Below are 17174 nucleotides of genomic sequence, written 5' to 3'. Positions count from 1 at the left end.
GAATCATGCTTAAGAGTAAGAGTTTTGCTACTGGTTTCTATTTGCTACCTGTGTGATCATGGGCAAGTTCCTCAGGCTCTTTATACCTGAGTTCCCACATATGTAAAAAGGGGGTGATAGGGGCCGGCCCCATGGCACAAGTGGTTAAGCATGCATGCTTCGCTGCAGCTGCCCAGGGTTCGCCGGTTCGGATCCCGGGCGCGCACTGACACACCGCTTGTCAAGCCATGCTGTGGCGGTGTCCCATATAAAGTAGAGGAAGATGGGCATGGATGTTAGCCCAGGGCCAGTCTTCTTCAGCAAAAAAAGAGGAGGATTGGCAGATGTTAGCTCAGGGTCAATCTTCCTCAAAAAAAAAAAAAGGAGGGGTGATAATGGTGCCTATCACAGGACTGTTGTGGGGGTTCTATGAGATAATGCATGTAAAGTGCTTAGCATGGTGCCTGACATAAAGTACAAGCTCACTGTTGTCTGTTGTCATTTTCTGTATAGAACTGGCAAGAATTATCTCAACTCATAGATATAGCTTATTTTCTCTACTCTTATGGTTGGTAGAATCTGGGCGAATAGAGAAATTACGAGAGAAGAAAGGCCAAGTCTTAAAGTATTGAATTCTAACTCATAAATTATTATAATTCTGAAATCTTTCTATGAGTGTTTGACATTCTCTTCACTAAAAACATCTGACAGGGAAGTTGAGAGTCCTTGAAAAGTTTGCAGGAGATAAAGGAAAAGTGGATACAGTGAGAACTAAAAACTAATGAGCACTCTGTATTTATGTCACTCTGTTAAGTGTGGTATTTCATCTAATTCTCATATAATCCCTAAGAGGGAGGTATTAATAATTCTATTTTACATCTAAGAAAATTGATCTCACTGTGAGCACCATTTGGTCAAAACCAAAAAAGCTAATATTTGGTAGTCCTTGGATTTCAATACAGGCTGGTCTGATTTCTAAGCCTGGGCTATCCATTACATTATTGTAGTGCATTAGACACTGATTCCATGATGTGTCTCATGCACTGGGAGTGGTAGGAGGGGAGATGCTGATTCTTACAGTTGTGTGTTATTTGGAGGCTTTGGTTCTACGACCAGTGGCAAGCAGGACACATTCTTCAGATGAATCCCATATGCAGTACCTGTATGATACTCCATATAGGAGTACCACAGAGAAAAGAGAATATCTCTTATATTCCTTTCCTATCTTTGGCCCCCGTCTGGGAGATCTGCCTAAGCACTGTCTTGGGAGTTTTGATTATAGAAATTTCCTGATGCCTGAGATGTAGAAGGGAAGACTGAAAGGAAGTTCAGACTTAGGCCTAGGGATATCCTCTACATGAATGGAACATTCTCTACGTAGAATCGTAGAGAAATAATGCATAAACCTGGGTGTAATTCCCAGTTCTGCTTACTGTAAGATTCTATGCATGCCATTTAAGTTCCTAGAGCCTGTAAAACAGCCTTAAACACATTGGAATTATTGGGAGGAACACCAAAAGATAGCATGTACAATCATCCAGCTACTGCATTATACATAGGAAATACTTAGAAAATATTTTCTGAAATCAATTGAAAGAAATATTTGCATTCTCCACTACTGTAATACTATTGACTATCATTTATTGAATCCTAGCTAAACTGTGTGATCTTGGGTAAGTTACTCAAATTGTCTGTGCCTCAGTTTCCTCTTCTGCAAAACAGAGATAATAATATTACCTCAAAGCATTGTTATAAGAATCAAATTAGTCACTAAAGTGGGATGGGGGATTGAAGGTAAATATTTTTCAGGATAGGAGAAACTTGATCATGTTTAAGTGCCAACGGGAAAAGCTAGGTGAGAGATAAGGGAGGTGAGAAAGAGAGGTGGAGAGAGTAATCAATAGAGGCATATTAGATGTGACAGACACTGTCAGTTGCCCATGGAGTAGCTATTTCCCATCTTCTTTCTTTCTAACAAAACTCCATTTGTTCTGGTGTCAGGTGTCCATGTGTTTGGGGGAAAGTGTGGTCCATCTCCAGGCCATAGGTGTGAATCTAGATTAGTCTAAAACAATTACGGTAATGCTCTTCTCCTTCTGGTGATTAATTTAAGGATAAGCATGTGACACAATTCTGGCCAGTGAAACAAGAGAAAAACTGTGGGATTTCTTCCAAGTGATGCCTCTCTGATCTTAAAAAGAGAGTCATGAGGAAAAATTTCTCTTTTCTGAATAATGCCTTCAGCAAGGGATGCTGGAATTGCCACTTAGTCATGGATCAGGGGGCCTTTGGACTGGGAAGTCACCTGAAACAGCTAAAAAGGACACGCTGTTTGGAAGGTGAGTGCTAGGTTGTTATTGGACTTTATTTGTAACTACTTTTTTTTTTATTTTTTTGTTTATTGCAGTAACATTGGTTTATAACATTGTATAAATTTCAGGTGTACATCCTTATACTTCTATTTCTGCATAGATTACATCGTGTTCACCACCCAAATACTAATTACAACCCATCACCACACACATGTGCCGAATTCTCCCTTTCGCCCTCCTCCCTCCCCCCTTCCCCTCTGGTAACCACCAATCCAGTCTCCGTCTCTATGTGTTTGTTTGTTGTTGTTATTATCTACTACTTAATGAGGAAATAAGTCAGAGGGAGAAGGTCAAATACCGTATGATTCCCTCATTGAGTATTTGAAACAACTTTTATTACTCAAGGACATCACATTATTCTGAGATCTGAAATACTCATTTGTCTTGGGTTATCTAGTAGGTAAGGAAATGAACGTAAGAGTTATTTTATTAAATAGAAATGAAAATCCAAGAACATACAAACAGGGGAACCCGTTGCGCGCCTGGACAGCAGCTGCTCTGCCTTTGGGTCCCTCCCCGTGAGCAGTGTCTGGAGGAAGCCTAACAAGCAGCACGGTGACAGGTGGTGGCTCAGGAGTGGAGAGCCCTCACTCACCCTGGACAGCAGCACAGAGACCGGTTCACTGAAGAGGGAAATATGAATCCACTCAATGGGTGGACTTAAGAGCAGTGCTCCTTGTAGCACCAGAACTGGATTATAACTATAGTAATGTGGTATGCAGTTTACTGATTCTTAGGCAGCAGCCAATGGATTGGCAATACAGTCTGCAAAATGGACAGAAAAGGGGAACCCTGGGTTATATCAAATGAAGGCTCTGGGTGAAAATTAACACAAACAATAAGAAGTAATTGCTGCTAAAAAGGGAGCCAATAAGTGAATAATAATGTAACTGTTATTTGGTTTTGTACTGGTATAACTGCTAGGATTAATTTGATATCAACAAAATCTATGATAATATTTATATTGATGATCAAATGTATTAGGAAGTTGATTTTTTTTTTTTTGGTGAGGAGGATCAGCCCTGAGCTAACATCTGCCAATCCCCTCTTTTTTTTTTTTTTTTTTGCTCACAAAGACTGGCCCTGGGCTAACCTCCACTTTATATGGGACGCTGCCACAGCATGGCTCAACAAGTGGTGCATCGGTGTACGCCCGGGATCCGAACCAGCGAACCCCAGGACACCGCAGCGGAACGCGCGCAGTTAAATGCTTGCACCAGAGGGCCGGCCCCAGGAAGCTGATTTTATTAGAAATAAAATCCCTCCACGATGTTCATCCAGTGACAGTTGAATGGCTAGAGGAGGAACTAAAGCTAGTTAACAGTCAATAAATTTTTACATTAAATCAAAATATTGATACTTTTCAGGAAATTCAAATTTCAGTGGTGGGAGGAGATAAAAAAGTTATCAAACTTGTGCATAACTATGAGCAAGTTCGTGGTGGAGGATTTGGTTATCTGAAATTCTTCTTTAAACAATATCCATGCTTTATTTGATGACACAAGTAGTCAGCGATTTGTTATTTTCTGTTCTATAAATGGTACAAAACACGCCGGAGAAGAAATGATTATGAGTGATTTAAATTTAAAGGCTTGACTAAGAGTCAGAGGGTGGACTTTGTAGGAAAGAGTTTACAGCTGAATGCGAAAACTCTGTCTTTATCTCTGGTTACGCCTGGCTTTGACCCTTGGCCAGCAAAGCGTGGTGGAATTTTTAGTGTATTTTTTAACTTCCAAAACTCCCCTAATGACCTAAGGGGTCATTTTTCTTTTCTTTTTTTTACTGATGGTTTTCACCTGCCATGACTGGCTTTACCAGAAGGACATAAATACCCCACTGGGAACTTTTCCTCTGAAGCCAAGCTTTACCTCATGCTGGGCTTGGTGGTTCAAATGGAGATGAAGCTTGATTGTCTGTGTATGAACAGGGACCCTCGGGAGCTTGCGTTTGGATGTCTCTTGGATCTTCAATGCTTGCCTGCACTCTCTTTCCCTTGTTTCACATCATCATTTGTCCTTAAGTAAAAGCCTTATATGAGTATGCCTTGTGGAATCTTCTGAGTCTTTTCAGATATCCAAAGTTGTGAAATCTTTGCATTTGGTGACTCCTCTGGAAGTATTTTTCGATCAGGAGGATAAAACGAAGAGGTGAATGATGATGGAATTCCACAATTTTATATCTTTACCATTTCACAAAATTTTTCTTTTGTATTTCCTGACCCAATGAGCACAAGTATGTGTCTAAATTAATGTGGACTGAAGGAAGCTGATCTTGATGACCAAGATACAATATCTCTGCAATTAAACTTGAAAATACATATTCCTGAGATATCTTAGGATGGATCATGACTCCACCTCATCTAGCCAATTTAGGGAAAACTGCAAATGCAACTCCATTAGCAAATGACAAGGACAGTCCTGTGATTCTTTTCCTATCAGAACTTAGGATATCTACCTGAGGGTGTGTCCAAAAATAAGTGTTAACAAAGCTGCTGTTAGGTCAGCTCTGTGGAAAAACAGTATGGTTAAGCAGGAAAATATGATCATAGGGAGAGACTGTGGGTCTAAAGTAATAATAAACGGAAAGAAGTGGAGGCATCATAAGTGGATCATGATCCCAGAGAGGAATGAAATCACGCTATTTTCAAGAGACCCCTCTAGATCAAGAGGGCAATTCTGTCTCCCAGAGACCCTGTGTACAGCAGAGTGGAACCCTGTCTCATCTTTTTGTGCCATCCTCTCGCTCTCCTGTGTTATATCAGACGATGCTCTGCTGCTGTTGATAGGGGTTTCACGGCCAATGTTTTCAGAAGTGGGTGTCCGGGTTCTCCTTCCTATTCTGCCTTAGCCTGGAAGTTCCACTGAAAACTCTCTGCCATGGGTGACCCTGCTGGTATTTGAAATACTGGTGGCAGAGCTTTCAGTATCACCACAACATGCAGCTGCCACAGTATGACAACTGACAGATGGGTGGTGTGGTTCCCTGACTGGGAAATGAACCTGGGCCACAGCAGTGAAGGTGCCAAATCTTAACCACTAGACCACCAGGACTGGCTATAGGCTATAGATACCATCTTTTTATTTTTCAGATGATCTGAGAAAATGCTAACAATGCATGATACAGGAGCTAGAATGCTAAATAATAGACCTTCTGTGTGGCCACTAATCAATATGATATGTTGCTAAGCTGTCTGGTATAATGGGAAGTAGATTCCTGCTGCTTTTCAAGTATGTCAGAGCTTGGTTTGCTCATTTAAATACATCAAATGTGGAATGAAAAGAATGTATTTAAGGAAAGAGGAAATGAAACCCAAATAGACTTGAGGGAGATCAACTTGGGTATGCTTTAGTGGCCCAGTATTATTGGTATTTCCTCTTTGGAGACAGGCAAAGGACATTTATGGGAAACGCTATGGTACACCAGATACAGCAGTATTTGGGATACAATATACAGTCTCACAGGGGCATGCAATATTTTTGGGTGAAACCTTTTCCCCAAATTGCACAAGCCCATGGATGTCCAATGGCATCAAAATATCTGGTGGTTTAATGAACACTGTACCACCTTGCCAGATATTCTGCAAGGATTTTAGTTGCTTATCTTGGGGGTATTAAATCAATTCAAAATAATGTTCATACAGGCTTACCATGATGAAAATCCCTTGCTTTCCCAAACAGGAAGATTAGAGGGATTTCTGTTGTATGAGATGGACTGTGGCTGGAAATTGGCTTGGAAGAATGAAGCTATAAGTGAGTGGACAAACCAAATAATTACTATAATGGAATAGTATACCTATCATAATTGGTGAAAGAAGGCCTGCAATTTATGAAAGAAAATATATTGGCTATTTTAAATATTTATGTGATTTATTTTACATAGATCATTACGTAATCTGATGTCTGTGAAGTCTAGTGGCCAGGGGCGCAAGAAGACCAGGCTAGGAGGAGGCTTATAAGAACACTATGATAAGCTGAATTTATGCCAGGATGTTATTTCATAGTGTGGTCTTTATTGTTTTGTAATGACCTGATACCACAGATATTTCCGTCAATTTTATGTTCCCTGTGATTCAACTGGTTGAGATTGAACAGATAAAGAAAAAAAACTGTGTTGGTCCTATTGAAGAGGGGTGGTAGATGGATTGTGTTACATAATGACACCCAGAAGCCAGTGTGTAAAACTAAAACCGTCCTATGATATCTGGGATATGGTTATGTCCACAAACCAGAGGGAATCCAGAATTTATTAAACAATGACCTTCAGTCACCACTCCAGTCACTGAGAATGTGTGGTGCATAGAAAAAGTTTGTTTGTGTTGGGAAGGAAAAGAGAATGATACTGTAACTTTACTTGCCGAATGTCATGTGGGACACTAATCTTCCTGACATAGCTTTATGGTGTAAGAAAGGATTTATACGTTCATTGCTGAGAAAATATTTTGGAACATTTATTTGAATCCTTCAATTGTTATAATATCTATGGAATTGGACTGAGCCAAAAAGCAATGAATTTGGTCTTAATTAAATTAAAACAACATTATGCCCTCATTAATACATGAAAACATTTTAAATAACTGGATGCAGGAAAAGAGTAATCGAGCTATAAGAAAATATCAAAAGGTTCTTGTAGGGATAGGATCACTATTAGTATGATTTGTTCACAGAATTTTTATTTCCTATTGGATGGGTCCAAGTCCTGGTGGTCACTGAGATATTAATAGGCTTGTTCTTCTATATAATATATTGTTGAAAGTGCTATAAGTTTAAAAAGATATGTGAGAATATGTGGAGAGGAGATATTGATCTAGGTCAGAGGATGGACTGGGAAGGAAAGCGTTAGAAGCAGGTTGACAATCCCTTTTCTCTCTTTACCCAGGATGCCTTGGGAAAGAAAGTCAGAAGACTCAGTTAAAGGCCCTTGTGAACATGCTAATGACCTCTTAGAAAACACACTTATGGTATTTACCAGCGGGAGAATCCTTATCTATGGAATGCTTGAAGCAGATATATCTCATCTGTCTAGGATCACTTATGGTAAACAAACCCTTTGGATTTATGGTGAATGGCTTTCTGGAAAATCTCACTAGGCTATATGGTTATCAGAGTATAAAATGTCATGACCAAATAGCTCCATTTTGTGTGAGTGATGACTGAATGCATTACTTACAGAAATCGTGTGTTGTGCATCAACCAGAGAGCACACTAATGCAGCAAGAAAGGCGTGGAGAGCAGCACTGGAGGCTCGGACTTTTCCAGCTTCTGTTGTGTTTCATGATTCCTTGTATTCCTTAAGTTGTTAGTAAAGCTTGATGCTAGAGAAGATCTCTGATATTTGTTTATCTGACTTGGCAATCTGATCCCTTTTATTTTCTCAATCAATAAAGCCAGAACTTTGTCCTCTGAAAAGATTAGTAAAATTGATAAATCATGAGCAAAACTGATCAAGAATAAAAAAAGGTGGGAGTGAAAGAAAACACGAATTATATAAGGAATGAGAAAGGGGCACTTACTACAGATTTCTATTGAAATTAAAACTTGTAATAGGCTTTTTATAAAGCTTTATGCCAATAAAAGTGAATTTTAGATGAAATAAACCAATTAATTAAAAAGTCTTTTCAAAACCTATAAAAGAAGAAATAAAAATTTGAACATTTCTCCATGTATTAACTTGATTCTGTAATTAAAATCTTACCTCAGTGAAAAATTCAGATAGCTTTCCTGGTGAATTCTGTAGAGTATTTAGGGAAAAAATAATAACCATTATTCAAAAAATTTTCAAGAAGAAAGAAAAGATGAGGGCTGCATAACCATGATGCTAAAACCTGACAACAACCTTACAAGAAAGAAGAATTGCAGGGTGGTCTTCATATGAACAGAAATGTAAAAACCTAAGTAAAATATTAGTAAATTTAATTCAGAAACATATAGAAAAAGATAATATGTCTTGATCAAATATTATGTTCTTAAGCCTTTACTCACCTGCTCTGACAGTATAAGCAAAAGGCTAAGATTAGAGTAATGACCAACTCCCCCTGTTCCATTATCCCCCATGGAACAGTGCACCAGTGAAAAGTCAGGTGGATCAGCACAGATGTGGGGGTCATCTCACTGCTGAGGGAGCCCTGATCAAAACGTTCCTACAGTTTTATGGACCTGGGGGTCAGAGAGGTGGGCAAGGGGGAAGGACCAGCAGGCGTGGAAAAGTACTGAGTACTGAGTCAGAGTAGAGAAAATTGTCTTCAAGATTCCCTGATAAGGAGATCTCAAAATGGAGGTGCCTGGGCTAGGAATGCAGATATGCATAAGGGCATGGCCAGGCAGGGAGGCCTGAGTCCTTGACTTCAACTCCTCTTAGAGATTGTAATGCATTGACTGTGAATAAAATCTGGTATGGAGATGGCAGCCTTCTCCCATGAAGCCTGCCCCAAAGCCTTTGTAACTGCCTATGATTAGGTCTGAAAAATCACATATAGGCTTTTGACTAGGAGCCAGACTCCTCATATGGAAAATCTAGGGATGCATATAAACAATTATTACACATAATAAGTGAACTTAGCAAGCATGGTGGATAAACACATAACCTTGGCCAACAACTCAACTTGCACACTCTGTGCAAACAATGAAATGGAACCTCAAATATAGTTCTTCAGAATTCCCTCCTCCAGCCTATCAGCACCTAGATATAAGAACCTGGCTCTTCTTTTCATATATTCTTTCAATTGATATTATACTTCTGACCCAAGGACAGTAGAACATAAGGCAAAATCATAGACTTTGGTACCAGCAAATCCTGGACCTGAATTTGGATTCTGGCCCAGCCACTAAGTGTGTCTGCTTCTTTAGCTCTAAAGTGGGGCTAACAATATATACTTATAGAGTGATTGTTGGGATTTAAATTAATGATCATCAAACACTGAAATCCAGCAAGAACTCTAACATATAGTGCTCAGTGGGCTGATGTCAGAGGCATAAGGACTTTTTTTGTGTGTTTGTAAGGAAGATCAACCCTGAGCTAACATCCATGCCAATCCTCCTCTTTTTGCTGAGTAAGATCAGCCCTGAGCTAACATCCATTGCCAATCCTCCTCCTTTTTTCCCCTTTTTCTCCCCAAAGCCCCAGTAGATAGCTGTATGTCATAGTTGCACACCCTGCTAGTTGCTGTATGTGGGACACCGCCTCAGCATGGCCGGACAAGCGGTGTGTCGGTGCATGCCCGGGCTCCGAGCCCGGGCCACCAGTAGCGGAACGCACGCACTTCACCGCTAAGCCATGGGGCAGGCACCCCATAACAACTTTTAAAAATTCTCTCCTCTATTAAAGCGATGAAAATACTGGAAAAATTATCAGAATCAATATTTTCAGAATTCTGGAAGTTATCCGAAATCTTGTAAAAATCCAGGGAGTACTTACTAAGAAAAATGACTAAATCTTAGTAATAACAGTGAGGTTTGTGGCATTTAACATGCTCTATTTTTATGCTCCCTCTCCAGCTCCTCTGTAAACTTGAAAACCAACAGCCTGCAATCACATGAAAACCAGCAGCCTGGCAGCCACTGGAGGGGGCAGAATGGGACTGGAGCTCCTTCGAAGCCCTTTCCCAGATAATTGTCATTATATGGCCTTTCTCGTGGCTTGTTGAAAGACAACTCACTAGACTGTCCTTTTTGATTTGACTTGGAGCCTTTTCCTGAGTGCTTATGTAAAAAACAAAGGCAATTCTTGAACATGGCAGGAGCCTTGGGCAGTGGGTAATAGAGCAAACAATAGACTAAACAAAGGCTTAAAAGGAAAATATGAGGAATAAAGTACTATAGGGGGATTTGAAATGCTATGACACTATGACATATTTCTGGGAATTTGAAAGCTATGTGCATGAATAGAGCTGTGCGTATGCCCGGACTGTGTGCATGTTCAAGAAAGACTACGCTCTCAACTCTGGCTTACCCTGAGACTCTGTGGAAGCAAGAAATAAAGACTAAAGTAAAGTTGTAAACTCCTGGCTGAGTGGTGAAGACATGCCCCTATTTGCACATAAAGCCCCTTGGCAAAGACTTGAAGATTTATTGGTTCTTTGAATCTAAGAACATTATTTAAGATGAATGAAAACCAAAAGTGAGTTCTTTGAAAAGATCACCAAAAAAGATTGACTAAAAAAAGATAGAAGACTCAAGTTACTAAAATCGGGAATAAGAGAGAGGACATTACTACCAATCTTACAGGAATAAAAAAGATTATAAGGGGATACTATGAACAGTTGTATGCCAACAATTTACATAACTTTGCTGAAATGGACAAATTCTTAGTAAGACACAAACTGCTGAAATTAACTCAAGTGAAATATAACAAGTAAAGAGATTGAAATAATAATAAAAAAAAAACTTCTCCCACAAAAAATACTCAAACCAAGATGGCTTTTCTTGTGAATTTTACCAAACATTTAAGGAAGAATTAACACCAATGCTTCACAAACTCTTCCAAAAAATAGAAGAGGATGGGACACTTCCCAACTCATTCTGTAAGACCAGTGTTACCCTGATATCAAAACTACACAAAAATATCACAAGAAAAGAAAGCTATAACCAATATCTCTTATGAATACAGACACAAAAATCCTCAACAAAATACTAGCAAACTGAATCCAGTAGCCTATAGAAAGGGTTATACACCAAAAGCAAATGAGATTTATCCCAGGAATGAAAAGTTGGCTCCACATATGAAAATCAATCAATATAGCACACTGTATTAATAGAATAAAGGACATAGTGCTCAGTAATGATAAGTGCTATTATTACTATTTTTCCCAGTTCTCCATCCACTGCCTAGCCATATATTTAAATATAGCAGCTGTTAACTCTTATGATAAGTAGGTTATACAGCGCCCTCTCCCCTAGGCTGCAGAGTGCACCTCTACAGTATGTGTTTGAAGATAGTAGAATATATTTGGTTGTTCTATTCTCCACTGTCCTGAGAATATTATGTATGAAGAAAATTGGAAGAAATCTGTTTGTTTTCTTTCGTTGAATGGCTAGTGGAATACTAAGACTTCCAAAAAATGTCGATGGGAAGACATAAAAATCTACCTTTTTAGATTTTGATCCTGAGCTAGCTGGCACTAGGATTTGAGCCTCCATTTTCCCTCCAACTGTAGATATCGCTCTGCCTGAAAATATATCAGCTCCCAATATTCCTATAAACAAAGTATGTCCTGATGTGTTTATAGTACATTTGAGAGATTTAACTCAGTATCTCAACCTCCTCTGGTGACCTCTGCCAGGGAGGAAATTTCCTCAGAGACATGCAACCTGAATGAAACCCTATGTTATTATTTACAGAGCACTCAGAGTCCTTCATGTCCCAGTTCACAGTACCCAAGGGCTTATAAGAGGAGTGCATTATCACACAATTTTCCAGACTAGGAATGTAGGCTATTAATATGTAAGTTTAAAGTGCAGGGAAAAGAACCATTCAGGTGAAGATATGTTTGTTGTCCATAGACGAATTCTCCCAAATATCTGTTTCTAAGGTGAAATTTTTAAAAAATAGAAATAATTAATTCCTGAGAGGGCAAAACCTCAGATAGAAAGACAAGTCCTTTAATGTTCTCAGCATCTTTTCTAAACACTATGATTCAAGAAGAAGCTGTTTTCTTATTTTAAGAGCAGAATGAGAGGGGGTTATTAAATGATAGAAATATTTGTGTTTCTTACCCTATAACCAGAGAGCTAGGTGCTGAAGATCAGAAGATTTGCCTTAGTACCTAAGAACTTTGGGTTTCAAATTCATCATAGCATTTTCTTTTCCTTTGACTTAAATTTCCAAAGCATTGGAGCTTTAAATGCTTGCTAAATCCATTGGAATAAATTTGTGCCGTCTTGACATTCTCTGCCTCCTGTAACATTGTCTAGTCAGTGGAGACTTAGAAATGTACATTACTATGATATGATGTTTGAACAACTACATATAATGGTTGTTTCTTATTGCTGAATACATTGGACATCCTGCTTAACTACAGAGGCAACCACGGTAAGTTAACTAGAATTGTTTATTTTTAATCCAGTTTCCCACATTTCCATCTTCTCCTGAGAGGTTTATAATTAAAATCATTGAAGCATAACTTTCTGATATTTGATGGGGGAAACACTTTTTAGATGTTTCACAGAAATGTTTATTCTCCTCCCTGTGTATAGATAGATCTATAATTTATCAGAGATAGGTTTACATTTTATGGATTTCTGAGTCAATTTCTAGGCTTTTGAGTGTGGAGACAGTGCAGTAGTGCAGCAGATTGTGGTTGCATGGGTCACTGAGGGTTTCCTCCAGAGATAGGGCATATGGTGTGATAGTTTGGATAGTTAGAGATCAGCTTCTGTATAGTCACTCATTTCCTTGAAACAATGCTCTGACTTTGATAATTTCCAGGGATGAAATAAGGGGTAAAAATCTTAACCTTGTACTGATAGAGGGAGATATGAGAGACAAATGACAATGAAGAAGGCAAATTTGAGGTGAAGCTGAGACAGGGTGTGCGACTTTCACTGTGGTAAAGGCAGGTCAGCATGGGAGAGAGAAGGGAAGCATTTGGAATCTGTTTTTTGATAGAAATCTTCAGCTCTAAAACTGACATCTCAATGGAGAATGCATTAAAATATAGAATCTGCAAAGAAAGAGTGTAGTCTTTGCTGTGCTAGATTAAACTCCAGGATCGGGGGCACTTTTTATGCTGACTATTCAGATTTTCTTCTATCTTGTTCTTACCAGACAAGATCTTATTTCTGCTACAATGAATGTTGTCCCAGCAATATGACTGAATCTCTGCATCCCTGAACTCAGACTTAACCCTATTTTTTTAGAGAGTCAAGACAGGTATTACTAAAGATGAGAGATGAAAGTTACTTCTCTTTGTCACTGTAGGGTGATTTTTCCTTGTATACACTCATGTTACTAGACGTGGTGCTGAAAAAAAATCACTGGGTTGGGCATTAGAAGACCATGATTCTTGTTGTGGTCTACTACTAATCAATTAGCTGTGTTTCCTTGGACTTTATCTGTCTGGGCCTCAGTGTCTTCATCCTTAAAGAGCATATATGTTGATAAAATGGAAGGTACTGGGTGATTTTTTGTGTACAACAATTCTACAACAAACAATTTGTCCAATGGACCCTTGAACTCAACATCTAACTCTACATTTCATACCTTAGCAAAAGAATTGCCATGGAATTCAAATGGTCACAAGTAGTGGCTCTAGATGCCAACCTACTTTTCCAAACTCTGGCATTGCTGATTCCCAGAAGTAAACTGGATCTACACTGGAGAGGCACTAAGTGCTAAAGAGCTAGAGCCAAACATCCTAGATTTAAATACAGGCTCCTCTATTTTCTTGTCATTATTACTTTGAGCAAGTCATTTGTTTTCTCCTAACCACAGTTTCCTTTTCTTTAAAATACGGTTAGTAGTGTACCAACTTCATCAATTTTTGTGAAGATTAAATGAAATAACATATGTAATGTATTTAGTATCGTCCCTAGTACATGGCAAATGCTCAACAAAAATTATTATTATAGGAACTACATAGTAGAAAAAGAAATCTCTGCTTGCTGTTAAGAATGGGGAAAAGCAGAATTACAGTAAAAGTTTGTATTTCAAAATGTTTGAGTATGTGGAATTTAAACAAGTAACAAAGTTTTCTCTGCCTAGAAGAAGTTTGTCTGCTTGAGTCCCTGTCTGTCAATTGCAGTTTGAGCCAGGACGCAATTATTCTTTTATGGAAGATCAGGGTCATCCTGCTAGATCAACACCTTTCTCCATTTCTCATTCTTCCCAAAATATGGGTATGAGAGGATTTCAGTGGTAATAGGCACACTATTGCTCTTTGGACTAGGACAGAAAAAGAAACTGATTCTGTGCTTGAGTCTGCCATTAACACAGGACATTAAAGACATCAATTTTGACATAAGACCAAGTTGTTTTGTTTGTATGTTTGTTTCTGTGTGGTGTGGGACAAAAGGAGGCAGATGGAAACTGTTAAAAGAGAATTTTTTAAAAAATAGATTCTAATTGCTTCAAGATTTGCAGGAAACTGAGGTAATGAGTGAAAAATAATGAAGATGAATGAGTCAAGTCTGGGGGTTCTGTCTGATTTTTATCATGAAATCCAACCTTTGTCATAGATCTTCAGGAAATTATAAAAACATATTAGTCAGTTGTTGGTTTTCCCAAAGGCCATCTTGTCTAGAGAAGACTTGGCAATTAGAAGGGCACTCAACTTTCTTCTCAAGGGTTCTTGTCCCTGGAAGAATTCTGTGATGCATTGAGCTATCTAGAAGGGAGACCACTATCCTGGGGTTTAGAAATCTAAAGCTAGCTTCTCAATGAAGCATTTGTGCTGTCATCTGGAAGAGGTTTCCTTTCCATGTACCTCATTATGTGCCTTGCCCACATGTAACAGGGACAATTCATCTAGCCTTCACTGCCTTTGTGCTTTAAGAGTACATTAAGATAAAGAGAATAAAGGAATCTGAGGTCCAGAAAAAAGTGAGAATTAACAACGGCATAACTTCGTTGTAAACACAGTCTTAAAGTTTAATTGAGTGATATGTGTCAGTGCCTACTCAGACCCTCACTCTATGTCCATTTGGTGAACTAGTAACAATTTCATGAATATATTAAAGCAGTTACTTCATTTATATTCAGATAATATTTCCTGGGGTCCCATGATGTATCAATGTACAATTCTCTATGTTTGTCTTCCATATATATTCCACTCAGTTTAAAACTTCATGATTTCAACTTCAGGCCTCTAAGAAAAAATATGGAAATTATATTTATGTTATGATCATAAAATTAGTCAGACAAGCTGTAGACATTTGGAAAATACTAAAAAGTATAAAGAAATAAAAGATCACTCATAATCTTATATCCAGGAACAAATGTCCTAAATATATTAATTTTTATCCTCATCAACTTTTCTATATATACGTGTTTTAACATAGATGAAATAAAACCTGTATAAAATTTTATGAGAAATTTTTGAATTTGAATTTTATTCTTAAAAGATACATATAAAACCTATAGTTTTCAAATACTAATTATTTAATGATGATTCACTAGCTTTTTGCCTACAGTATGTTTACATAATTGTAATTAGGATATACAGACTATATTGTGTTTTTTTATTCATGTTAATTTGTACATATTCTATTTAAGTTTTGTTAGTTTCCCAAATTATTACTTCTGATAAGTACATTACTCCAACATATTGATGTTCAAATGAAATTTTGTAAAGACTACTCTGATCCAGGGAAATGGAGTTCATTTCTTCTTGGTATCTGATGTCTTATAAGGATATTTTTGAGAGCAAGATAATAAAAGATTAAGAGAATCAGCTAAGAGAAGTTTTGAGATATCTATTCCTAAGGAGTTTTGGGAAGAAAAGGAATTATCTGTGAGATTGTCAGATAAGGCAGAGTTTTGGACTACTTCGTTCTTTCATAGTTCCTCCTTCCTTTCATTCTTTTTTTTTTTTTTTTTTTAAGGTAAAGCATTCCTTCCTCCACACCACATAGATGGAGAATAAAAGAAATGTGACTCAATTCATTTTAATAGGTCTTACACAGAACCCCAAAATGTGGAAAGTATTGTTTGTGGTATTTTTGGCTCTATACACGGTAACACTCTCAGGCAACCTGCTCATTGTGGCTACCATCACCACCAGCCACACTCTGAACTCCCCCATGTACTTCTTCCTGGCCCACCTTTCCTTGATAGACACAATTTATTCTTCTTCTTCAGCTCCTAAGCTGATTGTGGACTCACTTCACAAGAAGAAGATGATCTCCTTTAATGGGTGTATGGCTCAAGTCTATGCAGAACATATTTTTGGTGCTGCTGAGATCATCCTGTTGACGGTGATGGCCTATGACCGCTATGTGGCCATCTGCAAACCTCTGCACCATGCGACTGTCATGAGCCACAGGCTGTGCATTCTCCTGCTGGGAGTGGCCTGGAGTGGAGGATTTCTCCATGCAACCGTTCAGATCCTCTTTATGGTCTGGCTGCCCTTCTGTGGCCCCAATGTCATAGATCATTTCATGTGTGACTTGTACCCTTTGTTGAAACTTGTCTGCATGGATATTCATACCCTTGGTCTCGTTGTTGCTGCCAATAGTGGGTTCATTTGCCTATTAAACTTCCTCCTCTTGATGGTCTCCTATGTGGTCATCTTGTGTTCCCTAGAGAACTATAGCTTGGAGGGGAGGCACAAAGCCCTCTCCACCTGTCTCTCACATCACAGTAGTGGTCTTATTCTTTGTGGCCTGCATATTTATGTATCTGTGCCCAGTGACCACTCTGCCCATTGATAAAGCTGTGGCTCTCTTTTATACTATGGTGGCCCCGATGTTAAATCCCTTAATCTACACCCTCAGAAATGCAGAGGTGAAAAATGCAATAGGAAGCTCTGGAGGAAAAAAGTGACTTCAGATAATGATTAAGCATAATTATTGAGCACCGCAGATAGAAGTATTAGAGGTAATTTAGTCCAAGCCTCTTGATCTACAGACGAAGACACCAGCTATAACAAGAGGTTGGATAATGGTTGCAGATAGCCACTTCAGCACAGAGCTAAAGCTCGGACTGGAATCCAGACTTGCTGCCTCCCATCCTACACTCTTGTCATCACAACTTACTGCTTCTTAATCAATAAATATTTATCTATTACCTGGAAATCTGAAATATCTTCAGAAGCTAAAATGTGTGACCCTAGAATATTGGATTGGTATTAAAATAATCTTATTATGTAACACTGAGATGTTGGTTATGACTGAT

At 38.5% G+C, this 17174-nt stretch overlaps 1 protein-coding gene across 1 annotated transcript; it reads left to right on the top strand.

The window, feature by feature from the left end:
• Nucleotides 1–15913: 15913 nt before the first annotated feature.
• On the top strand, nt 15914–16840 carry LOC131395138 (olfactory receptor 4C12-like). Its single transcript, XM_058526928.1, is given in 3 exon segments — nt 15914–16626; nt 16628–16794; nt 16797–16840. Coding segments are annotated over 3 exon segments (924 nt in total).
• Nucleotides 16841–17174: the final 334 nt, after the last annotated feature.

This window comes from Diceros bicornis, chromosome 31 (assembly GCF_020826845.1).
Source record: "Diceros bicornis minor isolate mBicDic1 chromosome 31, mDicBic1.mat.cur, whole genome shotgun sequence".
Classification (NCBI taxonomy): Eukaryota; Metazoa; Chordata; class Mammalia; order Perissodactyla; family Rhinocerotidae; genus Diceros; species Diceros bicornis.
The sequence above is the reverse complement of the archived record's forward strand: the minus strand, read 5'-3'. Positions and strand labels throughout refer to the sequence as shown.